The sequence below is a fragment of the Miniopterus schreibersii genome (genome assembly GCF_964146895.1).
Source record: "Miniopterus schreibersii genome assembly, chromosome: 16".
Classification (NCBI taxonomy): Eukaryota; Metazoa; Chordata; class Mammalia; order Chiroptera; family Miniopteridae; genus Miniopterus; species Miniopterus schreibersii.
Genome location: NC_138116.1, coordinates 35,932,521 through 35,958,723, shown reverse-complemented (window position 1 = coordinate 35,958,723; position 26,203 = coordinate 35,932,521). Strand labels below are relative to the sequence as shown.

Below are 26,203 nucleotides of genomic sequence, written 5' to 3'. Positions count from 1 at the left end.
CACGCTTTTTAGTAAACTTTATTTAAATTTCAAAAAATAAAACAGAGAAAGGCAGCTTTAGCTTTGTTCTTGAGGATCAGCTGTAATGACCCAGAGCAGGAACTACCCCTAAGAAGTTAAAATACTTTACCCCCAATCAAGCCACAGGCAAGGAGGGATCCTCAATTTGGGGACAGGCCTGGGTGGGTGGAGTAGGAAAAACACCACCACAGTCAGGTGAGTAGGTTCTGAGACAGCACAAGTGGAGAACAAGACAAAAGCCCCACTGGTAATAGGACCAAAACTTCAATGGGGAACTTTGACACAAGGAGCTATGTACAAAGGAGCCAGGGAGAGGGCCTGCACCCCACAAGGGATGTGAGAGGACTGCAGAGCACCACCAGGCTGCTGCTCACCCTAGCCAGCTGCTGCTGCCTCCTGCTTATCCTCAGTTCTCTTCGTCACTGTCATCTGGGCTGATGGCTGGGCTGGTGAGACTATAGGTGGGGCTGGTGGGCGAGTAGCCAGGGGATGTGGGTGAGTAGGTAGAGCCTTTGGGGGAGGTGGGTGAATAGGTGGGGCTGGTGGGCGAGTACTTGGGGGAGGTGGGGGAGTAAGTGGGGCTAGTAGGTGAGTACTTGGGGGAGGTTGGGGTGTAGACTGGAGAGGTTGGTGAATACGTAGGAGATGTTGGTGAGTATTTTGGGGTGGTGGGCGAATAGGTGGGGCTGGTAGGAGAATACTTGGGAGAGGTGGGCGAATATTTTGGGCTAGTAGGCGAGTACTTGGGAGAGGTTGGGGTGTACTCTGGTGAGCTGGGACTGTAGGAAGGGCTGGTTGGGGTATACTTCGGTGAGGTAGGGCTGTAGCTGGGAGAGCTGGGACTGTAGCTGGGAGAGCTCGGGGTATAGGTTGGAGACTGTGGTGTGTACCGTGGACTTGAAGGGGAGTAGCTTGGTGAGGTTGGGGAGTAGCTGGGTGAAGTTGGGGAGTAGCTTGGAGAGGTTGGGCTGTAGTTAGGACTCGTTGGTGTGTAGTTGGGACTAGTAGGCGAGTAGCTAGGCGATGTTGGGCTATAGCTGGGTGATGTCGGGGTGTAATTGGGACTGGTTGGGGAATAGTTAGGGCTGGTGGGTGAATAACTGGGGGAAGTTGGTGAGTAGCTTGGTGATGTTGGAGAGTAACTGGGAGAAGTCGGCGAGTAGCTGGGAGAGGTAGGAGAATAGCTGGGTGATGTTGGCGAGTAACTGGGAGAGGTTGGTGAGTAGCTGGGAGAGGTCGGTGAGTAGCTGGGAGAGGTTGGTGAGTAGCTAGGTGATGTGGGCGAGTAGCTTGGGGAAGTTGGAGAATAGCTGGGAGAGGTGGGAGAGTAACTGGGAGAGGTGGGAGAGTAACTGGGAGAGGTCGGGGAGTAGCTGGGAGAGGTCGGGGAGTAGCTGGGTGATGTGGGACTATAGTTGGGACTGGTTGGAGAATAGGATGGAGAAGTAGGCGAGTACGAGGGTGAGGTGGGGGAGTAAGAGGGACTCTGAGGCGTGTAGCCCCCAGGGGAACGGGGCTCGTAGGCAGGCGACGTGGGTGAGTAGCTGGGAGACATGGCACCACCTGTAGGAAAGAAGCCAAAAGGAATTAAGTGATAGACTCCAGCCCAAAAGGAAAGATTAGAGAAGAAACGAACTTGGCCCAGGTAGACAGGGGCAGCTCACCTGGTGATGGGATGTATGGGCTTGAGGGGCCTGGGGAGCCTGGGGAGCCTGGTGTGGGAGACCAGGCAGGGGAATAACCAGGGCTGAAGCCGCTGGCATCCGAAGCAGCGCTGGGGGAGAAGCCGGCTGCCCCCGGAGTCATTCCACTCCCTGCAAAGTGAGAGAAACATTAAGTTAAAGCCAGAGCTGGAGTCCAACACCTTCCCCAGAGCCCTGGCCTCCAGTGTTCCAACATGGTGACTCTTCACGAGCCTTCTCAACCACCAAGAGGGCTCTTTTCCTGGGCTGGGTCACTCACCAACACTGGGAGACCAGGCACCATAGGCTGGGGTTGCACCCTGGTTCCAGGGTGTCATGGCTGGAGAAATTCCTCCCATGGGACTGGGTGCTGAGCCGAAGAACATGCCAGTGGCTGCAAAAAGGAACAGAGTAACTTATGAGTAACAGCACCTAGGGACTGGCCACCCTCCCATCTATGGTCTGCCTCCCCTTCAAAGACCCAGCCAGGTTCTGTGCAGCTAAGACTCTCATACTCACGTCCAGCAGCCCCCAAGCCGGGGATATTGGTGGGGATCTCCATGCCGTACTTGCACTTCTCTGCATCAAGCAGGAGGTCAAAACAGCCAGTGCCAGCTGGAGCTAGCTGGCCCAGCATGATGTTCTCAGACACACCCTTCATGGGGTCGCTCTCTCCATGAGCAGCTGCTTCCATAAGCACATCCACCTGAACCACCGAAGAGGGAGCAGGCCCTGTCAGACCCTCCACACAGCGCTCCAGGGCTGTGGCACCATCATTATAGCACACGCACCCGATAGATGGAAGACCAGCACCAATGCACACCACACATTCACCCTGGTGGATGCCCTTGTTCCCCAGCACTCCCTCTTTCCACCCTGTTCAAAAGTTCTGCCATTACCGTTTCTTCAAAGGAGCATTTCATGAGAGGTCCAGTATCTTGGCGGTTGACTCCGTGTCGCGTGATGGCCATCAAGTGGCCACGACAGGTCATGGTATCACACAAGAGAGCCAAATGCCGGTAATTAACGTAGGAACCATCAAAGGAGATGACGTGGTACAGCTCCCGCTCCAGGGCCTTCCGCACAGCTTCAATACCCAATACCTAGAATGGGGGTGGGGGTGAAGGGTCAAGGCAGAGTAGCTCTGCTCCCAGCTTCTACCATCACACAGATCCAAAGGGCAGTCAGTGAAGCCCAGAACCAAAAGTGGATGCCGGCATAAAAAAAAAAAACTGACTGAGGAAATCCCGTGAGTAGAGAACAGAGAATGCAACCATTGCCAAGAGATCCAGGGATAGGGCCTTGAGCTAGAGACGCAGGACAGACTCCTGGGCAGTGGGGCCCTAAGGGGCTCACCGTGAAGATCTCCACAATGTCATTGGATGTGGTGCGCACAGGGTCCACGTCCTTTTCACTCAGCACCCGCATCAAGCTCACACCGTCCGTCTCCAGAATCCACTCTTGCAGGGCCTTGAATTCCCCATCCTCTGTGATAATGATCTTCTTCTTATTGTCTGTCTGTGGCAGGTGCATGTACACCTGGAGAGGGACAGAGTGAGTTCAGGTTGGGTGGGGCAGGGGTGGGAGGGAGGGAAGTGGGAGGTGGAGGGCTGCTGGGAAGGGAATGGCAGACCTTGCTGATCTGCTCGATGCCCTGCAGAGTCATATCTGTCAGCATGTTGGACTCGATGCAGCGCAGAAAAACATCATCATCCATCTTGTCCACCACCTCTTCTTCCTACAAGAGAGAGGTGAGCACTCCTGGAACCCTCTGACCTCTTCCCAGGCTCACCTCGAACCACAGCCTCCTCAGGCCCTAACAGGCAAGTCAGGCCCCAGCCTCTCTCCTCTTCAGTTCCAGCGAGATTATCTATTCTCCAACAGTTCAACAGTATGTTCTGAACTTTCATTACTGAAGCACCAGGCACCCACACCTCCTGAACAATTTTTTAGGAGTTATGCCCAAGAGTGAAGTCATTAGTCAAATATTTCCTTGGGTCTTGTTACACCTGCTATCATAGCACATTACCCAGGACATAGCAATTCCCACTGTCCAACTTGCCCCCGACTGTACCCCCACCCTCATGCCGGAGCCTCAGGGGAGGAGAGAGCCAATGACAGGGCTATGGAGATGAACCCACTTCAACACTATCTGCTTTAGCTATATGACTGATACTTCAGGTTTCAAAGACTTCTCCTGCTAAAAGTCTTGAAAATCACTGCTAACCACCATTACCCATTTCTACATTAGGTGGTGTGACTGGCACCTCAATGCTGCTTTCATTTTAACTTCTTTGGTCATGAACAAGATTTAACAGTTTCTTATGTCTGACATATCAAGTTTTTCTTAGGTTCCATTTACCTCTTGCATCTTGTTTTCATCACTGTTCATGATGCGGATACGCAGCACCAGCTTCTCTGCATTATCATCATTAAAGATGCAATTCAAGTCATCGCCAAAACCTGGTGGGGAGGAGCCATGACAAAGAGCACATCTATAGGACTTGCTTCCCGGTCACTGTTCATCTGCAGCTCTCTCCTTACAAGGTGCTCTTTGGCTCCCCCCTCCTTCTCATAGAACCCTTCTGGAAAGAGGGAGTGAAACACTGAGAAGGAAAAGAGGATGCAGAGGCGAACTACAGATGCCTTGGAGGAGCAGAACCAGCGCATGGAAGTAGTGAGGGGAGGTGGCTTGTTGGAGACTAGAATACAGCATCATGACCAAGAGGGATCCCAGGCAAAACCCGAGCTGGGGTGGCCCTCCCAGCCTTACCAGCATTGATCTTTTCAGCAATCTGCTCCATGGTCAGTTTCCGGTCAGTCATATGCTTCCGGTCCAGCTCCACCCGCAAAAGCCAGGGGGAGATTCGGGCCACATCAAAGTCAGGCATTTCGTAGTAGACATTCACCCATTCCTGATCCTCTGCCACCACTGTGCTCTGGGGGTTGGGGTCATAGTAGATGGCTGTGTTGGCAGTCACCTTCCTCAAGGTTGTATGTTCCAGACGGCACAGAATGTCCTGGGAAGAAAGAGGGATTCATGAGACAGGCATTTGGGTAGCTCCAAAGGCCTCATCAAACCCTCCTGTACAGGTAATCCCAAACTTCCCCTCCTTTTCCTCTTGCCGGGAAGCCCATTCCAAGTCTTACCTTGGCTCTCTCAGCATCTCGAGCAGACTGGCCCAGCAGGAAGACAGTAAGTGAGGGAGTCTTTGGTTTCTTGGAAATGTTGATGAGCTCCTTAAGACGGGGCACACCCAGCGTCACATTCTTGGCAGACACACCAGCGTAGTGGAAGGTGTTCAAGGTCATCTGGGTTGCAGGTTCTCCAAGGGACTGTGCAGCCAGAGCACCCACCATTTCTCCAGGATGGGCCTACAGAGTAAGAAATGCATCAGAAAAAGCCCCTCCCTTTTGGTGAATGAAAATGAGATGCAATCAGGGCTGAGACTATCTTCTTTTTTATCTTCACTGGAGGATATTTTTTCCATTGTTTTTTCAGAGAGTGGATAGGAGGGAGGGAGAGAAGGAAACATCAATGTGAGAGAGACACACTGACTGGTTGCCTCCTGCACACTCCCCACCAGGCGGCCAGGGATTGAGCCTGCAACCAAGGTACAAGCCCTTGGCTGAAATCGAACCTGAGACCTTTCAGTCCCAGAGCCGCCACTCTAACCACTGAGCCAAATCGGCCAGGGCTATCTTCTCTTCTCAAGGGATATGGGGCAGAGGCATTTGAAAAAGACAGAGACTTAAAAAAAAATCAGTCCTATTTGATCGTCCCCTTCCCTCAGACAGGACTTCAATTTATAGACATCATTTTGCACCTTCTGTGCTACATTACCCAGAAAAAGGTACCATACCATCTAAATCCTAAATTTCTAAAAGTATGCTAAAGTTACAGGGTAAATATTCATTTGGTAATAGTCTTCTAAATGGGAAGCTCCTCAATGCATTATTTTAATTGAGATGTAATCACATGCCATAAAACATAACCTTTTAATTGAAATCATACAGTATATAGCCTCTTCAGACTGGCTTCTTTCACTTAGTCATATGTATTTAAGGTTCATCACTGTATTTTTATGACTTGATAGTCTATTACTTTTCATAATGGAATAATATTCCCTTGTATGAGCATACCACTTTGGTTTATACATCCATTAATGGAAGAACATTTAGGCTGTTTCTACTGCTTTGGCTATTATGAATAATGCTGCTATAAACATTTGTGTACAGATTTTTGTGTGGACACAAGCTTTCGATTCTCTTGGGTATATTCCTGGAAATGGAATTGCTGGGTCATATGGTAACTTTATGTCCAAACTTTTTTAAAAATGTTTTTATTGATTTTAGAGGGAGAGGGAGAAAGACACATGATGTGATAAACATCAATCGGCTGCCTCCTGCACACCCCCTAATGGGAACTGAACCCACAACCTGGGCATGTGCCCTAACCTTGAATTGAACCAGCGACCTCCCCCTGCATGGGATGAGGATCCATGCGGCCAGGGCTGTATGTTTAAACTTTTGAGGAACTGCCATAATGTTTTCCAAAGCAGTTGCACCATTCTCACCAGTAGTGTGTGAGAGTTCGAGTTCCAAATTCTCCATGTCCTGGCCAACACTTGTCTCTTTATCTTTTACTTTAGCCATTCTAGTGTGCATAAAGTGGTATCTCACTGTGGTTTTTTTGTTGTTGTTTTAAATGTTATTGATTTCAGAGAAAGGAAGGGAGAGGGAGAGAGAGAGAGAAACATCAATGATGAGAGTCACTAATCGGCTGCCTGCTGCATGCCCCTACTGGGGATCGAGCCCACAATCTGGGCATGTGCCCTGACCGGGAATGGAATGGTGACCTCCTGGTTCATAGGTCAACACTCAACCACTGAACCACACTGGCCAGGCTGTGGCTTTGATTTGCATTTTTCTGATGGCTAATGATATAGAACATCTTTTCATGTGTTTACTGATCATTTATATATCTCTTTTTGGGAAAACGTCTACTCAAATCCTTTTTAACATTTTTTCTTTTTGCTGTTGACTTGTAATAGTCCTCTGCATGGCCCTTAAATTAGATAGAGGATTTGCACAGACGTATTTCCTCCCATTCTGTTTTTTGGGTTTTTTTAATCTTTATTAATTTCATAGAAAGGAATGGAGAGAGAGATAGAAACATCAATGATGAGTCATTGATTGGCTGCCTCCTGCACACCCCCTGCTGGGAATCAAGCCCACAACCTGGGCATGTGCCCTGACTAGGAATCAAACTTCGATGTCCTGGATCATAGGTAGATGCTCAATCACTGAGCCACTCTGGCGGGGCTGTGTTGTCTTTTTTTACTTTCTTGATGCTGTCCTCTGAATCACAGAGTTTTTAATGTTGATTAATTCCAATTTATATATTTTTGTTACTCTTGCTGCTCACGCTGTTGGTACCATACCTGAGAATCCATTGCCTGATCTAATGTCATGAAGATTTACCCGTGTTTTCTTCTGAGAGTTTTATAGTTTAGATCTTATATTTAGGTCTTCATTATATTTTGAGATAATTTTTATACTCGACTTCATTCTGATGAATGTGATTATCCAGTTGTTTCAGCACTATTTCTTGAAGACTATTCTTTCCCCATTACCTGACTTGGCACCCTTGTCAAAATTCAAGTGACCATCGCCCTGGCTGGTGTGGCTCAGTTGGATGGTGTGCCATCCTGTGCACCAAAAGGTGGTGGGTTCAATTCCCAGGTTGGAGAGCGTGGGGGAGGCAACCAATTGATGTGTCTCTCCCACATCTCTCTCCCTCTCCCGCCCCCCCTTCACTCTCTCTGAAAAACAATCAATGGAAAAAATATCCTTAGTCTGCTAAGGAATAAAGGTATAAAGCCTCAAACACAGGACTTGATACACAGCAGACCCTCAATGAATGAGACCTATTGTTAGGTGTTTGTGGGCAGAAGTGAGCTGTTCTCAGTGTCCAGAGAAGTCAGAGGTCAAAGGAGAAAAACAAGTCTGAGGTGATGACAATACTCACAATGGCCTGGTTGAACTTGGACTCAATCTCTCCAAGCAGCCAGTCAAAGGCCTCTCCACTGAGCCGAAATTCCTCAGCCATGCGGCGGGAGCACAGTGTGGATCGAAGGTGAATGTTGAAGAGCAGCGTGGCGTTCTCCTGAGCCTGCCGGCTCAATGGGTCATCCCCATTCACAATCACCAGCTTCTTGCTCAATTCTTTGACTCCTGGGGGCCAAATGAGGGGTGAAGAGTTTGTAGACCAAAGCCCAGCATACTCCTGACCCCTATTCTTGCCAGAAGGCTCAAAGCAGGTACTCACCCTCTACCACCTTAATGGGGTGCAGGTCGGAGGGAAGGCGAGGGTTGATATGGAAGATTTTCTGAGCATTCCAGATCATGCGCAGCAGGTTACAGGGGAGGACAACCTGAGGCAGGCAGGAAGGAAAGAAGGATCACAAGTTAGGGACAGCCACATGGGGGAGCACTTCTCCAGCCCAGCCCTTCCTGCCCATCCGTACCTTGCTGTCTCCAGTTGGGAAGATGACCCTGAGCACCTCCCGATCCTCACGCATCCTTTCAAATTCTCGCTCCAGCTCATTCTGAATGTGTGCATTGCTCAGCACATCTTTCACCAGATCCTCCTGCAGAGTGCGCCGCAGGGCCCTCTCATTGGTATAATCAAAGCGGAATCTGCAGATAACAGGGTATGGAGTCTAGGACCAGGTGGGGTCTGGGGCCTGATTCCTGCAAAGGAGCACTGTGAGGCTACCAAAGGTATGCATTCTGCAGGAACAGGGTTTTGGTGACAGGAATCCTGAATAGGGAAATATAAGATCTAGGCCCAAGGATCACCAGTGGGATCTGAGCCTGTCTCAGCCCCTCTAAAATTGCTTTTTTAATCCTCACCCAAGGATATTTTTTCCATTGCTTTTCAGAGTGTGGAAGGGAGAGAGAAACATGGATGCAAGAGAGACATCAACTGGTTGCCTCCTGCACTCACCCTGACCAGGGCCGGGGATGGAGTCTGCAACCGAGGTACATGCCCTTGGCTGGAATCAAACTGGGACCCTTCAGTCTGTGGGCTGACACTCTAACCACTGAGCAAAATTGGCTAGGGCTCTAAGCTTGCTTTGTACCATTACCAGGAACAGTGTTGACAGACCTCAACTCTGTCCTCCATCCACCCTGCCCCACAGCACAGTTGCTGTCAGAGGGGTGGGGAAAGGGCTATAAATGGTAAGGTACATTGCAAGACATACTCCAGGTGATCTCTCAGTGTGTGGGAAGAGGAATCCTATAACTCTGGCCTGAGCCACTGAAGTGAGAACCACCCGCCTGCCACCTCCTCACTTCTTCTCAAAAGCCTTATTGGAAGGCTTAAGGGTAGCCAGGTTCTGGAACTCCACGCTCTCGCCTGCCAGGCCGTCCTCGCCGTAGCGCAGCTGCACCACCTGGTTGATGGAGTTCCGCACAGTGGCGTCATACTTCACCATCACTGACTCCATGGACTTGATCAGCCGCCGCTGGATGTATCCTGGGGGGGAGGTAATCAACTATGGGACCCAAGGCAAGAAGAGGATGACAAAGCCCAGAGTCCTTCCTATCTCAGGACAAGCCTTGCTGGTCACTTTGGAGCCTTAACTAACCTGATTCTCAGAAGAGCCAGCTAGTAGCCCCTCATTTCTGAGGTCTCTCACTAAAAGCCAAATCTACTACCAAATGGAACCAGTGCCCAGCAGTGTCCCCTAGGAACCAGCCCCCATGCAATAGGTCAGGAGCAGAGACCCCGAGGCTCTATCCGTCATCCTGAAATGCTATATAGCAATCAAACAAGGGCATTTGCCTAACTCTTGAGGTTTAGTCTCTATTTTTTCTACAAAGGCCAAAATTCTATCTCTGTGAGAACCCCTCCTCCTCACCCCCAGGCACTTTTCTGCCTGTGGTATGGTACTCCCTGGTACCAGCCCAAGGAAGGACCCTGGATCTCAAGGCCTCACCAGTCTCGGCAGTCTTGACAGCTGTGTCGATGAGCCCTTCACGACCCCCCATGGCATGGAAAAAGAACTCGGTGGGTGTGAGGCCGGCCAGGTAGGAGTTCTCCACAAAGCCACGGCTCTCAGGCCCATAGTCATCCTTGATGAAGTGAGGCAGAGTCCGGTGCTTGAACCCAAATGGGATCCGTTTACCCTCCACATTCTGCTGCCCGACGACAGCAATGACCTGGGAAACAGATAAGGTAGAGTACATCTAACTCCTTGTGCCTTAAGAATGAGTTTCCAGTCTTTTTCCCCAACTGTTCCCCCAGCAACACATACTTCCCCTCCCCTCCCAACCTTCAGTGTGGCCCCAATGTGGAAAAACAAGGATCCCTACCTGAGAGATGTTGATCTTAGACCCTTTAGCTCCAGACACAACCATAGACTTAAAGTTGTTATATTCAGACAGGGACTTCTGGGCAGAGGAACCAGTCTTGTCTCGGGCATCATTGAGAATGCGATTCACCTGGTTCTCAAATGTTTGTCGCAGGGTGTTTCCTGGAGTGGGCTCCAACTCATTGTTATGAGCCTTCTCGATGACCTGGGCGCAGAGGAGGAGGCAGGGTTCTCAGTGAAACACCAACCCGTTTTATTCCCCTCCTCTCTAACCCTGATACCCTCTTTGCTCTTGTTAATTAGATTCAAAGTCCATGAAAGACTCCTACTCAGTCTGCCCAGCCTTCCCTCTCACCTCTATTACATCCTGCTTGGCCTTCTTAATAGTGTTCTGAATGTCCTGGTAAGTCTTAGAATCAGCAATGGAGTCCCCAATGCCAATGGTATGACCTAGAGACAAGGAGAGCATAAGCAACACCTTTGGACTCCCAAGAAACATGGGATTGAATCACAGCCAAGAGACGGAGAGACACCAAATCTAAGGAGAAAAGCGAAAGGGATAGAAGAACAATAAACGGTGGGAGAGAGGGGATTCACAGAGAGGGCTTGGTAGAGCCCCTATACTTACCCTCAATGAGGAGCCAGTTGTTGATGACAGTCTGAATGTTAGAATAGAAGAGGCGAGTGATGTCGTGACCCATCTCTAGGTAAGAGATGTGGACAAGGGAGCCGGCTGATGTGCCCAAAGATTTCTTACACAGGATGCCCATGATCAGTTCCCCGTTCTCCACCACCACCTGCAGACAAAGCACCCACTCAAGGCCCCTGCTGAGGCTCCCACATCCAAATCCTGACCCCATACATCCAGAAGCCAGGCCCTACCTTAGTGTCCCCAGGAGAGATGTGCTTGTAAGGGCCACTATCCTCATCATCAGGATGGGTGCTGTGGGTGCGGATACAGTTGATGTGGCCGGGTATGATAAGGGAGAAGATCTGTTTGCCTGTCCACAGGGGCCGGGGCTTCAGAATGGCCGGCTGTGGGACCTTTCCATCCCACGTAGACAGGAACATCAGGAGGTTCATCACTTCACCCTGCGAGATAAAAGAGCAAGAAAGACAGGAACTTAGAACTGCCAGCCTCAACTCCTGGAAATGTCAGGGGAGGCCACCCTGCCCAAGAAGGAAAGCCAGATTTTGGAGGCAAATAGATGTCAAGAAAAATGTTTTTCAAAACTTAAATTTAAAAAATTCATTATCACCCTGGTCGGTCTTTCTCAGTGGTTAGAGTGTCAGCCCATGCACCGAAGGATTGTGGGTTTGAACCCTGGCCCCAGTGGGGACGCATTTGAGAGGAGACCAGTCGATGTGTCTCACATCGCTGTTTCTCTCTCTCTCTGCCACCTCCCTTCCACTCTCTCTAAAATCAATGGAAAAAAATATCTTTGGGTGAGAATTAAAAAAAACAAAATTCATCATCATAATGAAACTTTTTTTAACTAGTAAGTACAAATTACTTATAATAATTAGGAAATAAGTAAAAGTAAAAAGAAATAGATAAACAGAATTTTAACAAGGTCACTTTTCCCTTCACCTTTACTTCCCAGACAATATCTGAAATTACATAACATTTTATAGAATTAAATGGGGGGCTAAAGTCACACGCCCTTTTGGCCTCTGAGGTTTCCTAACCTCCCTTCCTTCTACCTCACAGGTCAGTACAGAACAGGTCAGGGCAAAAGTCACAGCTCTTCCTCCCCAACCTCGGCCTCACCGCACTGGGGCCCCTCTGCCTGCCCAAGCCAGGTTTCCTCTCTAGGACCACACACCCGCTCCAGGAAGACATCTCTCTTAGTGAATTTGCGCACTGCAGTGAGCGTGTCCTGCACAATGCCCATGACAGGGCGATTGCTCTGGGGAGTGACAATCATGCGTGGCACCATGGCAAGCTCCTGGATCTCTGCCCGTGTCTCGAGAGACTGTGGTAGGTGCAAATTCATCTCATCCCCATCAAAGTCAGCATTGTATGGAGTTGTCACACTGCAGTAAAAGAGAGAAGTCAGACTTGGGAAGATGCCTGCAGTGAAAGCTCACGGAGCAGCCCAGCCCGTCTGATGCCCTCAAGCCAGGGGACTGACCTAAGGTTCAAGCGAAAAGTAGACCAGGGGAGGATGCGGACCCGATGTCCCATCATGGACATTTTATGCAAAGTTGGCTGCCGGTTGAAGATAACAATGTCCCCATCGCACATGTGCCGTTCCACCTGGGGAGGTGAAGTGTGGAAAAGTCTCAGTGAAGGGGGTATGCTAAAAATGAAATGATGGGGGACTTAAAATGCTTTGTAGATGGAAACAGATGATACTTTGGTATTAATTCACTTGGAACACATCAACCACCCACTTTGGGCCAGGCCCTGGGGTAGATACCAGGTTATCAGAGATGACTAAGAATAGTACCCACCAGCCTCAGGGAACTCAGTCTGGGGAAAAAATCAAGAGATTCTAAACAAGAAGCCTCTACTCTGTTCTTCCCTGGGTCCCTCTTCCCTGCCGTATATGTCCCTCATGCTGCCCTTTGCTTTATGTGACCCCCACCCAGAATGCCAGTGGCTAACAACCACAAGCTAGCCTAGGGCAGCAGTCTTCTGAAGAGTCAATGAACTTGGACCCTAATGAACAGGATAGCCTCAGCCGGCCCACTCCAGCCAGCCCCATTCTAGACAGCTCCTTGCTCAGGTGAGTGAGAGGCCCTGGCCTGTTACGTGCCTTATAACCAGTCTGTAGGTGAAGGTCACTGGGCTTGGGGTGGAAACGCAGGTCAATGCGATCACCATTGTCTCGGATGATGTACTTGGCCCCTGGGTATTGGCTGTTCCCCCTGCGCACCAGTTCCTGAAGTCTAGGAAGGAAAGAGGTGAAATAAGGCACTTCTCAGAAAGCCCGTACTGGTGTTCCTCACCCCAAAGCCCCAAGTGGAAGCCCAACTTATAAACTTCAACCCTCCCTTCTGCTCATTCTGAGTCCATTCCCCTCAGGTCTCCCCTGCAACTCCAGACAGGACTTCTGAACTGAGCACACCTGTCAATGTTGAAGGGAGTGACAATCTCTGCAAAGGTCATGTTGGCTGCAATGGAGCGAGGCACGCCAACTTGGTCAATGGAGAGGTTGGGGTCAGGGGTGATGACAGTGCGGGCGGAGAAGTCCACTCGCTTGCCCATCAGGTTCCCTCGCACTCGGCCTTCCTTGCCCTTTAACCGCTGCTTCAAAGACTTGAGGGGACGTCCAGATTTCTGCATGGCCTGTGAGCAAACACAGGGTGGGGGCACCCCAGCAGTCAGCACTGGCCCCTCCTCCAGAGCTCAGAGGCCTCCCGATGGCCCCCTACCCTGGCCCCAATCCCTTTTTCTCTCATGCACAGGGTACAGAGAGTATGCCGACTCACGCGAGGCAAACCAGGCAGCTCATTGTCCACCATGGTGGCCACATGGAACTGGAGGAGCTTCACATCCTCTGCAATGACATGGGCGGCTGCACCATTCTGCTCATTGCGCCGAAGCTGGTTATTGATTTTCACGATGTCGGCCAGTTTGTGAGTCAGGTCATCCTGAAGTAGAAAGTCAGTATGGTCACAATCCAGCTGCCACTGAGCACTTAGCATGCATGTGCCAGCACACAGCACCTCTGGCATCCTCACACCCTGGGAGGCAGGTCTGGTCTCTCATTTCACAGATACAGAAGCACCTTCATGAACTTTAACCAACTTAGGGGTCTTGTTCAAGGTCAAACAACTAGCAAGTAGCAGGGTATTTTCAGACCCCAGTGATCTGTCCATCATCCATGCACAGTGGTACTTTACCGCTGGCTCCTGTACACCTAACCACATACCCTGCCACCCTGCCACCCTGCCTCAGGGCTCCCTCCCCTTAGACACCCAGCCATTCAGCTGCAAGGAAGAGTCCAGAAGCCACTGACCTGGTTACGGGCAGAACCCTGCATCACAACAGCAGGCCGCACAGAGAGCGGAGGCACAGGCAGCACTGTGACAATCATCCACTCGGGCCGGGCATAGCGTGGCTCCATGCCAAGTACAAAACACTCCTCATCTGAGATGCGTTTGAAGATCTCATGTACTCGCTCAGGACTCAGCAGGATCTTCTTCTCTTGAGAATCCTCATTGACATGCTTCCACTCTGCATACAGCTCCAGGCCTGAGCGCCGGATCCTGGGCTGGTACCGCCCACAGCCACCATGGCCCTTCCGAAGAGAACGAGGGACCTTTAGAACCCAGAGATCAGGCCACTTCCTCCACACCAGGCCCCACCCTCCCTACAGCCCCTGCCACCCCCGCCTACCTTTTCTTTGGTCAAATCCTCATCGCCTTCAGTCTGCTCCACACCAAACTTGTTGTCCATCTCCTCCCCACCCTCGCAGATGTTTTTGCCCTTGCAGAGATCATAGACATGTGTGAGCCGCTTCTTGGGCTGCCCCTTAGACTTAGCCAAAATGTCCTTGATCTTTGGGTTGTTCTGGGGAAAGAGCAGAGCAGTGTCAGTTGGGCCCGCTCCTCTGCCTCCGCACCATGTAACCCGTCCCCCAGGCCAGGCCCATTCCCCACTCACAGAGTCCACAAGCAATTTGGAGCAGAAGAAGCAGACACAGCGCAAAACTTTCATTGTCTTCACCAGGAAGCCCACGTGAAACACAGGTTTGGCCAGCTCAATGTGGCCAAAGTGGCCAGGACACTCTGTCATGTTTCCTGTGGGAACACACACCTAACACTTTCCTCCCAGCTCTCACCTCAGAGACTAGGTCTCCAGATGTCCCCCCTTAGGCCTGGTTTTCTTTAAGGACTGACACCTCTCTCCTTTCCTTCGTGATTCCACAACCCCCCAATACTCACCTGCACATGTTTGGCAGCGGCCAGTTCGCTCAATCACTCCCTGCCTCGGATCCATAAGCCCCCCAAGCTTGGGGCGGCCTCCCTCAGTTGTCTCAGGGTACTTGATACCACCCTCAGTCACAGACATTCGCTTCTGAAAAGAAAGAAAGAAAAGGCCAATAACAACTAAATAGGATTCCTAGTTTCAGCCTTTACATACTAAGGCCTCAAAGAATCACAAACTATTTACAAAAGATTAACCTGGTTTAGCTTGGGGCGAGGGAATTGGGATCAGCGTGTGCATATTCTGGAAATACCAAAGTTGAATGTCGAGAGTCAAAAGCCCATCCCAGTCACTGTCTGAGTTGGGGGAAGTGGTCAGACCAGCATATAGTTAATCCCAAACTCCATATAAATTGCCTACCTCTAGGACTTGAACACCAGACATCCCTTCAGGTTGAATTCTAAGCCATTAACATACATAGGATTTAACAGTAAAATTAAAAAAAAAAAATTTATCAATGCCTCGTTTCTTCCCCAAAGCTGCAAACAAGCCCAAAATCTGAGCCCCTGGCAGGAGCCTCAGTTCCCACCAAACAGCACAGGTGTCCTGCTGCAAGATACGCGCTGCCAACTCTACAAAGTTAGGTATTCTTTACCCCATCCTCATAACCTCCTCTTTCTCAAGGGTCTGGCCAGCTTGAACCCTTCCATGTTCAGATGGAGATTTTATGATAAGACAGGAGAGCCAGGAGCTAGAGCGAAGGGTTGGTGAAAATTATTTGGAGCAGAAGTAAACCCAAGCACCTCATGAGATGAAGGCAGAGGCAAGGGCCATTAATCTGAGAATGGTGGAGCCAGGACTCATTGGGATCAATTCAGTGAAAGAAAGATGGAAGAGCTCAGAAGCAGACACAAGTTGAAGGGTTTTCTGTCCTGGGCTAGAAGTTGGTTCAGGAAATCTTTTGTTTTCACACACCGACAACCAAAGACTTATAGTAGGTAAGTTTTTGGTCCACTAAACTTCCAAAGGAAAGAACTTAGACCTCAGGGAAACCTGAGGCTGGTGAAGTGATTTGCTCAAGGCGCCAGCTTAAGAAGTCAAACCCAACCCTCTCTGGTCCCAAACATACACTCATCCCACTCTACCATGCTGCAGCATAAATGATTATTTAACCTCTAGGACACATCTTCTTGGTGCCAAGTCCAGTGGTAGCTGACTCATTCTTATCTTCATTACTAATTTACAAAATATGCACCATTGTCTCCCTTTTACAGATTACAAAACTGAGAGGCCTAAGGTCACGCAACTAGAAAGTGTTAGAGCCAGGATTTGCCTGTGCATTCTTTCCACTGCGTCATCACGCTGGGGAAGAAAGGGTGAGTTCAAATCAGCAAACTGCAATGATTATGAGTGCTTATACACAGCTATCTTCCTAAATATTCCATCTCCTTCCACGGCCACACATCCCTACAACCACTCCCGACGAGCTCTACTCTGCCAGACCAACAGACCAGACCCGTCTCTGTCCTGGCTTTTTGGCCTATCAGACACTACAGTGGACCACTCCTTGACACTCAATCTCTCTTCCTACCTCTCTGGCTGCTGCTTCTTAGTCTCAGACCTTCCCAGGCTCATCTGCTTTGGTCTGCACCTTAAACACTGCTACTCCCGAAGGTTTCAAGTTATCCACACTTCTCATAGCACCCTGTATGCTAGCCCATGATTTTCACTACATACTGATGATGCCCAAATTTCTACCTCCAGGCACCAACCACCCTTCTTCGGGACTTTGAAATTATCTAGTGAACCCCCTGCAGATACTATTGATGAATCAAATTCAACATGTCTAAAATCAAACTCCCTTTTCCACAAAAATCTCTCCTTTTCCTTTAGTCTCCATCTAAGATGGTGGCACTCAAGACCCAAACCAATACTTACCTCTTCTTATCCTCAGGCACAAAACAGCAGAAAGAGCATGGGCTGAGGTCAGAGACTCCTGGTTTGGAATTCTGGCTCTATCACTTCTAAACTATGTAATCATTAAGGACTTAATTAGCTTGCTTAAACCAAGGATATAACTGTCTAGTCATTCACCAAGTACTGGTCATTTCTATCTCCTAAATATTTCTTGAATCTTGCCCCTCTTCTCCATCCCTACTACCACTGCCCGAGGTCAGGCCTTTCTTTTGTGGTCTACATCAGAGCATTCCATAGGTCACCAACCTATCTCTCTCCAATCCTTACACACAATTGGGGTGCTCCCTCTACAATGGAAATCTAATCTTCCTACCCTCTTGTTCTCAGAATGATCTCCAAATTCAGCAAGGCAGCTTACAAAAAGGGTTTTATGATGTTTTCACTTTCCTTTCTTTTTCCACATCAGTACCAGAGTCCCCTGTGGTCCCCCTATCACCTAGCTATGTGCTGACCTCCCCTAGATCTTTGTACATGCTATTACACATGTTTGAAATGACCTTCCCCACAAAACAAACTACTATTTAAAGACTTGGCTCAGGCATTACTTCTCCAAAGCCCTTCCACAGCCACCCCTCTTGTGCTTCTACAACCCTTCTATCCCTGTACATCTCATATGCAGTGAAGTTATCTTTTGGGGTCTGTCTTCCCCACAGATTTTAAGCATCTTTCGAGCAGGCAGCATTTCTCTGTCATCCTGGATCCCATGGCTCCCAATAAATGTTAAACTGAACTAAACTGCTTAGAACCCTCCAAGACAAGGGAAGCACCCTCAAATAACTTGGTTAAAAGAGAGAAGACTGTCTGTCCCCTCTTAATGGATCTGATTGGCCACTGCTGGGTAGAAACCACAATTTTCTACAGATGCAAGGCTGAAGAGATTCTGAGCACCCATGATACTCATCAATACGACCTGATGAAATCTCAGGGAGACAGGCCTGGTGGGTGACTGAATTCACAAAGTTGGAACCTCATCAGCTGCATTGCGAGAAACACGTGGGAGTTTGCTCGCCTTTTAATGAAACACAAAATGCCGAAGCAAGCCTCAATCTGGCTAAGAAATAAGTTACCACAGGCTCTAGCCAGTTTGGCTCAGTGGGTAGAGCATCAGCCTGGGGACTGAGGGGTCACAGGTTCGATTCTGGCCAAGGGCATGTACCTCGATTGCAGGTCTGATCCCTAGCCCTAGTCCTCCTTGGGGCAAGTGCAGGAGGCAACCAATCGATGTCTCTCTTACATTGATGTTTCCCCTCCCTCTCCCTTCCACTCTACCTGAAAAGTGGGGGAGGAGGGGGGATATGTTCTCATTTTTGCATAAATGGGGCCTCATTCTGCACACTGTTCAGTAATGTTTTCATTTATCCAGATTCCTAAACTTTATCAGTTCACAGTGCCCTTAGTGTCTCAGTAATTTTCACAGCACTCCCTAGGCAAAAAAAAAATAATAATAATTAAAAAAAAAAAAAGACCCACTTACTAAGTACCTAGATCCAAACAACTTAAGTATTTATGTCCTACCAACTTAAGAGCCACTTGAAAAACTAATACACATAAGTTGAGAAAAACATTTTTAATATATTAAAGCATTTTATTTCCCAAATAACCACAATTACTTACTTATGATACCTGCTGGGCACTGCACAACTTCTCAAATCTTGGAATCAGATTGAACAGCACCACCCTATTTCTTGCTCTACACTGATTTTGCCCAGAATTTAGCAACTGCTAAAAACCACGCTTCACAAATATATGATGTCATTCAAAGGGATTTGGTGCCACCTAATGTTGAAAAGGAACTACCTGGAACTAGTAGTTCCCAGAGTGTGCTTCTGGACAATTTAAAATCTCTCACTGGGCCCCTGTGAGTTTACTGCAGTGCCTCAGCAGTTTGCGATTTAACCTATTGGGAAGGTCTTGTTCTATTTTAAAAACAGACCCTCAACCGGCGGGGCAGGGCTCAGCGGTTGAGCATCGACCTAGGATCCAGGAGACCGTAGTTTGATTCCTGGTCAGGGCATATGCCTGGGTTTCGGGCTTGATCCCCAGTCGAGGGCGTGCAGGAGGCAGCCGATCAATGATTCTCATCATCGATGTTTCTCTCTCTCTCTCCCTTCCTCTCTCTGAAATCAATAAAGATATATATTTAAAGAAAAAAAAATAGAACCTGCGTTATTCAATTGGATTCCTATTAGTAAATTAATATTTAGGCAATTCATAATTTCAATGCCATTTTCAAACAATGTTGCAATAAAATACTTCTGTATGTTATCTTTGTGTACTTGTCCAATTATTTCATTCACTCAGTTATTTAGCAAATTTTTAATTACATGCCTATTATGTGCCAGGCACTATTTGAGATGCTGAGAGTGAATACAAAGTCTCATCAATTTTACATTCTATCAAGGGAGCAAAAAACCATAAAAACGAATCCTCTCAGGTAGTGATAGGCTATGAAGTAAAATAAAATCAAGACTAGGGGTTATAGAATGCAGGAGGATGTCATTTAAATAGGGTGGTGAGGGAAGAGCTCCCTTGATACGACATCTAAGCAGAGAACCTACTGATAATGTAAAGAAACAGGCCTGAGGAAGTATAAGCAATGCTGTTTTGAGCACCAGGAACAGTGAATAATAAAGTCCTTGAGGGAGGAATGAGCTTGTAGTGTTGAAAAACAAATAGATCAGTGTGGTTAAAGAAGAGCAAAGAGGAGATTGGTAATGAGATGGAGAAGCAAGCAGGGGCCAGGCAATACAGGAACTCATAGGTCACAGTAAAAGTGGTTTGGATCCTTTGAAGAGGTTTCTGTGAAGGAAAGATACATGATGAAAAGATCTCTTTAGGGGTTCTGCAAACTGCAGGAAGGACAACTGAGGCTAGCTAGGGCTACTGCAGTACTCTATGAGAAAGATGATGATGGGGTGTACCATGGTGGTTGAGACATAGTCATAAATGGCTGGATTCCAGGCTTTTTTTTTTTTAATCCTCACTGGAGAATATTTTTTCCATTGTTTTTCAGATAGAGTGGAAGGGGGAGAGACAGGGAGGGAGGGAGGGAGGGAGGGAGGGAGGGAGGGAGGGAGGGAAACATCAATGAGAGAGACACATGGTTGGTTGCCTCCCGAACTGGCCCCAACCGACTGGGGCTAGGGATCAAACCTGCAACCCAGGTACATGCCTTTGGCAGGAGTCCCCAGGCCAACCCTCTAACCATGTGCAAAACTGGCTAGGGCTCCAGACTTATTTTTATTTTATTTTAAATATATCTTTATTGATTTCAGAGAGAGGAAAGGAGAGGGAGAGAGAGACAGACAGAAACATCAATGATGAGTCATTGGGGATGGAGCCCGAAGCCTGGGCATGTACCCTGACCGGGAATTGAACCTTGATCTCCTGGATCCTAGGTCAATGCTCAACCACTGAGCCATGCCCGGCCAGGCCAGGCATATTTTTAAAGGCAGAACTAAGATTGGCAGATAGACTGAGTAGAGGTTGTAAGAAAGAGAATCAAAGATGGTTTTTGGCCTGAGCAACTAGATGAATAGTGGAGCCACTGCTTGCTAGCTAAAGGCAAGACTGGGGGAGGGGCATGTTTTAGAAATAGTGCTGCACCCAGGAATGTGTGCGCATTAAACTACTCATAAAATTATCTCTCCTCCAAAAAGGTTGTATCAATTTATCCTCCTACCAACAACATATAAGCATTCCTATATCCCAATATTTTTGCAAGCAGGGAAACAATTTTAAGTTTTTAAAAATATGTATCTTTATTGATTTCAGAGAGAGGAAGAGAGAGAGAAACATCAATGATGAGTCATTTATCAGCTGCCTCTTGCATGCCCCCTACTGGGGATGGAGCCCGAAACCGGGGCATGTGTCCCGACTGGAAATCGAACCACAATCTTCTGGATCATAGGTTGACGCTCAACGGCTGAGCCATACTGGCCAGGCACAACTTTATTTTAATTTGCATGTTTTTATTAGGAAACTGAGTATTTTTATTGGCCATTTGTACTACTGTGAACTGCCTATTCATATCTTTTATCCATTTGTCTAGTAGATAGATGTGTGCTTTCCTTACTGATTTATTAAGTGTCCTATGTATATTAATAAGTCTAATCTTGTCTGTCACATTGCAAATATTTGTTTTTAGCTATCCATGGTGTCTCTGATAAACAGAAGTGGCTCTTATTTTATGTAGGCACTCAATAAAATGTACCTATAATTAATTCATTGCTATTAAGGGTTTCTATCTCTGGTATCAGCCCCCAAAAGCTTTACATATTTTTTGAATGCTTCAGTTGTTTTCTTAGATTTAAACCTTAACTCCATCTGGAATTTATTCTGTGGTATGGTGTGAGTTCAGGAGGTTCTAACTCCAGACACAAATTTCACAGAGCTGAATCTTTTCCAGCAAAATTGTTTCCATCCACAAACAGCCATTCAACTCCATTCTCTCCAGCCAACTGGCTCCCTCCAGTTCACGTCACAAAGTCACCAACAGCTCTCCCCTAGAACTACCTTCCGCCCTGGACCCTCCTGCTTCCATGGTTAGCGCCCTGCCCCACGGGCTCTTCATGGGACAACCAAAGCAGTTGTTGTTGTTTTTTTTTAATGTAAAATTGATGTCACTTTCCTGCTTCTATAATTTTCCAATGGCTTCCTTTTGAAAATAAAATTAAATCCAGATATCTACCACGATTTACAATAACCCACTTGACCTGCCCCACCCCATGCTTCCCTAGTCCATTTCAATAATACTCTCCTTCTCACCCACTGAATCCCAGCCACACTGGCCTTCTTTCAGCCCCTGGGACACACCAAGTATATTCATTCTTCAGGCCTAGATGACTAGCTGCTTCTCATTCAGGTAATGCCATCTCCTCAGACAGGCCTTCCGGGACCCTGACACCACCCCATCTAAAGTAGCCTCACCTCAGTGACTCTCCATCGCATTACAGCTTCCATTTAAGGCACTTGCCATTAACTAAATAACCTGTTCTTTCATTTACTTGTATGTGTTTTGTGGGTTTCCCCCGACCCTTCCTAGAGAAAGTTCTCTAAAAGGCAAGGTCCTTGTCCTCCTTCAGCTCTGCATCTCCAGCATCTATTGTGGCTATCACATTGCAGGGGCTCAGTTAATATCTATAGACAGGGGAGGGGGGAAAATCTGGAGCTCGGCTTATCTACACTTGCAAAGGGCCCCTAGAATTCGTCGGATTTCGTTTAACGTCGATACCTCTGCGGTGTGGTGCCACCACTCTTCTCCCCTTTCTTCTTCCCCTCCAGCCTCACCTGCGGCCAAGCTCAACACTTTAGCAAAATTTAACTCTGGGCAGCGGCAAGGCTGGACCCCGCACTGCCTTGGCGCTGCTAACCCATCCCCCCTGCCTGTCACCTAAAGCTGAGAAAAGAGCCAAGTTTCCGCAGCCAACGTCAAACCCCGCCCGCTGCGCTGACCGGAGGAAGAGTGCGAGGGCAGAGCAGCTTACCAGTTCATCCGGACTGAGAACTCCGAACTGCACTCTCTTGATGGTGCGCAGCGGGCATGCGCTGTCCCCGGAGGGGGGGCCACCCCCGTGCATCGCGGAGTCGGGCGCGCTGCGCAGGCGCAAACCTTACTACAAAAAGCCTGAGCCGCCTCCGCCTAAGTGCTCAGACCCCGTCGGGGTGGCCACCGGGAAGGACCTTCCTAAGTTGGGAGGAAAAAGCCGGAGGAGGGAAAGGTTGGGGGAGGGAAGGAGGCGGGGAAATAAAAAGGAGCGAAAGGAGTTTTCCTCCCCTTTTCCGGAGATTTTTCGTCTCTCAAAAAGGAAAAATAAAGAGGAGGGGGAAGGAAAAGGTTTGGGAGGGGGGAGAAGACAAAAGATAACGAATAAATAATTAACCGGGCTCCTGAACGGCACAGGTTACGGCAGTTTGTCTCTCCCCCTTCCGGGAGCCACCTTCTTCTCCAACCGTCCCGGCCGCGCTCTCGGCGCTTCTGAGAAGAGAACTGACCGAATGACGCCTTTTATAGATTCGCCCCTGCATCCCCGCCCCTTCCTTTCCCGCCCTCCCTTGCGCTACAGGGTCAGAGCTGGCCTCGCCGGGCGCGCGCTGCAGTCGTTGCTTCTCCCTTCCCGACTCCTGGGTTGAGCGACCTTTTAAAAAGACAGGGGGAGGGAACTTTTACCTCTCCACCTCCCCAAACTGCCCAGTCCCGCACTGAGGTTTAAGATTTGAAGGACTGAGGGTAAATATAGACCGCTTATATTCTAATTTGGAGTGTATTTTCACCTTCAATAAAAGTTTGGCATTAATATCCCCCCCCGCCAGCTGGAAATGGTCTGTTCTGTGAATCGGTAATGAAGAAGGCGGGGCCGGTCAGTGTTCCGGGAGGGGATAGTGCTGGGGCCGTCCTTGGTCATGAATATGCAGTAATCTCGCTGAATATGCATGATAAATCAAGATGGCGAGGTCGATTGCTTGTCCGGAAGTAGTTATTTGTCGAGAGGCCTCCTGGGACCGGTGGGCATCTTCTGGCCGCTAATGGAGTCCTGTACGGAACTGTAGTGCGGGATTCCCCGGCTAGCGCCGCTCACAGAGACCTCAGCTCAGAGGCCTACTCCGGAAAGAGGCTGGCCGCCGTCTGGGAGAGAGATCACGGGACCATGACAATCCAGGAAAAGCAGATTAGCCACGGGGCGGGACACAAGCCCTGGGGGATTCGGGGTCAAGGCATTTGAACGTTAGGGAATCCTCCCCCTTCTAGAATATTTCGGAAAAAAGATCGGGGTGGGGGGAGGCGGGGTAGGACTTCCACGATACTTCCAAAGCAGAGATGACACAAACTGCACAGCCACATTCAGAGTGATCCTTGTTTGATGTCAACATCACGTCACCACCCCAAGTTGGCCCGGGAGGCGGGCTGCACAACCACCAGGAAGGGAAACCTCACTCAAGGAAAAAGGGCAGACTCCCTTCCCCCAGCGCAGCTGCTCGCTCTGTTTGCCTGAAAGCTCCGAACACTCCAGCCCCAATGCTTTTCTCCCTGTTGCTGGGGGGAAAATCTTCCCAGGGCTCATGGCCTGCCTGCCTCAGCTGCTTTGATCTGCTCCTCAGACCGTATCCCTTAGTTATGCTCTGATCCTCTAGCCCCAGCCTAGATTCCACATCTCTTGGGCCTCAGGCTTGATCCAGGTCTTCCAGGCAGTCCTTTTCCACCAAGTCCCCAAGTTACCCTTGACTCCAAAGGCTGTCCCTCTCCCACAGCAGTTCTTTTCCAGTTACTCCATGGTTTTATGCCACTCTCTATTTACCCTTGTCCCTCCACCCCACGCCAACCTCCAGCTCTCAGAAGATGGTGGGTTCAATTCCCTGTCAGGGCACATACCCGGTTTGTGGGTTCAGTCCCTTTTGGGGTGGGTGTGGGAGGCAACCAATTGTTTCTCACATCAATGTTTTCCTTTCTCTGCTCCTTCCTCTCCCTCTAAAAAAAATAATAAATTCAATAAATAAATGAATAAATAAAAAATAAAAGAGAAGATGCCACGGTCTCAATAGAGCACATAATGCTGCAGCATCAGGACCACCACCACCTCAGAGTGCAGGATGGCACATACCAGGGCAGGGTGGGCCTTGGTGACCACCTAACTCACACACATAAAGGAGACCAGGGCGAGGATCAACACTGCCCCCACACACCTCCAACTCGTAGGATCAATGGGCAGCAAGGGACAGCAGAAAGAGTCCTGGTATGGAGCCCACCAGACCCATCAAGCCAAAAAGGAAGGCCACTGTTGGTAGGCAGGATGGGAAGCCCCAGCGATAGTGCCAGGCTGCCCAGGAAAGCGAGCACATAACTCAGGGCAGTGTAGAGACCCTTCATTCCCTTCCGTTAGTATCCCTAGTCCAGGTCCCACAATAATGATTAGTCCTACTGAAGACAAGTGAGGAGGTTGTGGAGGCAGGGGCAAGGCAAAGGGCAGCTGGAAGAGGCATCGACAGATGAGCAGCTGCAGCAAGGGTAAGTGGGAAGTCTGGTAAGACACCTGGGAAAAGGGGCCCACAAAACCAGCAGGCAGGCCCCCCACCCGGCAGGGCCACAAGCAGACCCTTGGTGGCAGTACAGGTGCCAAGGGAGGCTGGGCAGAGTGGAAGGCCCCAATGGCTGGGTGAAGTCAGGCAGGCTGAAGTAGGGGTGACTGCCAGCTTGTTAGGGAGGAAAAAGCTCGGGCATTAGGACAGCCATAGTCCAGGCGACTTGGGGCAGGGAAAACGCCAAGATGCGGTCTAGGACCCAGGGGAGGGGCAGGCGGTTTGCCTGAAAGATGGATGAGGTAGTACAGGGTGGGCCGTTACCCAGTTTCTCTGGGTAAGTTGTTCCCAGAAGGAGAAAAAGAAGATCCAAAAATGCTCTCTTGTTTTGAGGAAGGGGAGGTGGCCTCAGATGCTATGTGTTTATGTGATGTCACAGGTTCCAGGGACATCTGGGTACACCACTGTGAATTTTATTTGTTCCTTCTCTAGGACAGCTGGGAAGTTTTAGGGGAGGAGGGGAAAGGGAGCAGCCAGGAGTTATAGGGAAAGAGGCCATGCCTCCTTAGCCCTCACACTCACCATCTTTTCTTGGACTTGCTCCTACCCTCCTGGCTCAGGGCCCCTGGGCCCCTTCAGAGCACCAGCCATTGTGACCTGGTTGGAGTGGGGGTGGGGTTCTTCGCTGGAATCTTCCTGAGCTGGGGGTGGGAGGTTCTTCCTTGGAACCTCCCTAAGATGGGGTGGGCCTATTTTCTCCTTGTGTACAACTCTGCTTGCTTTATATCTATGTCTGTGACTCCAAAGTTTTTCTGATTCTTTTTTTCTCTTTACGACTAGCTCTGTGGTGAGACTTCTTTGGCTTTAATTTGTTTATTGAAAGGTTTCAGAAAGGTTTTTCGGAACGGAGCTCCGAGGGCTGGTTTCTCTGTCTCCTGAGTTTTGAATTTTTGAACACCAGGGAGGAGTCTTTGGGACTGTCCCTCTGGAGTTTCAGGAATATGTTTCTTCTGTGTGTGCTTCCACCTGTTTCGTTGGTGCTGTCCCAGGAGGCCCACACCAAGGCCTCTGCATTTACCGACAAGTACATAGAATTGGATATTTCCTCTGGTGGACAAAATACCTAGCTGCGTGTTCATCTGCGCTGGTAGTCATTTATGTGTGCCTATTCTGAAAGGCTGGGTATTCCTGGCCCTCGGGGGTCCCCTGCATTTCTGGGGATGATGTGTGTGTGTGTGTGTGTGTGT

The 26,203-nt window shown here is 49.1% G+C and overlaps 2 protein-coding genes across 3 annotated transcripts; both read right to left on the bottom strand.

Moving 5' to 3' along the window:
* Positions 1-22,909, bottom strand: POLR2A (RNA polymerase II subunit A). 2 transcript variants are annotated; one of them, XM_081161160.1, is made up of 30 exons: positions 22,826-22,909; positions 22,430-22,629; positions 14,984-15,116; positions 14,703-14,839; positions 14,436-14,609; positions 14,056-14,337; positions 13,526-13,687; positions 13,162-13,382; positions 12,850-12,982; positions 12,223-12,347; positions 11,914-12,124; positions 10,970-11,179; positions 10,716-10,884; positions 10,443-10,537; positions 10,089-10,292; positions 9,713-9,935; positions 9,066-9,249; positions 8,234-8,405; positions 8,035-8,140; positions 7,735-7,940; positions 4,854-5,078; positions 4,477-4,723; positions 4,066-4,166; positions 3,337-3,441; positions 3,060-3,242; positions 2,603-2,806; positions 2,223-2,409; positions 1,984-2,097; positions 1,686-1,835; positions 1-1,584 (listed from the first exon to the last, which is right to left on the bottom strand). In XM_081161160.1, exons 2-30 carry the CDS (start codon positions 22,520-22,522, stop codon positions 428-430), a joined length of 5,913 nt encoding a protein of 1,970 aa, XP_081017286.1. In that variant the 5' UTR covers positions 22,523-22,629; positions 22,826-22,909; the 3' UTR covers positions 1-427. The 2 variants fall into 2 exon arrangements, with proteins under 2 accessions (XP_081017286.1, XP_081017285.1); XM_081161159.1 differs by having other exon boundaries at positions 22,430-22,908.
* Positions 22,910-24,475: 1,566 nt separating this feature from the next.
* On the bottom strand, positions 24,476-26,095 carry SLC35G6 (solute carrier family 35 member G6; the record flags this gene model as incomplete). Its single annotated transcript, XM_081162045.1, is given in 8 exon segments — positions 24,476-24,568; positions 24,572-24,656; positions 24,658-24,738; positions 24,740-24,804; positions 24,806-25,009; positions 25,011-25,050; positions 25,052-25,130; positions 26,080-26,095. Coding segments are annotated over 8 exon segments (663 nt in total).
* Positions 26,096-26,203: the final 108 nt, after the last annotated feature.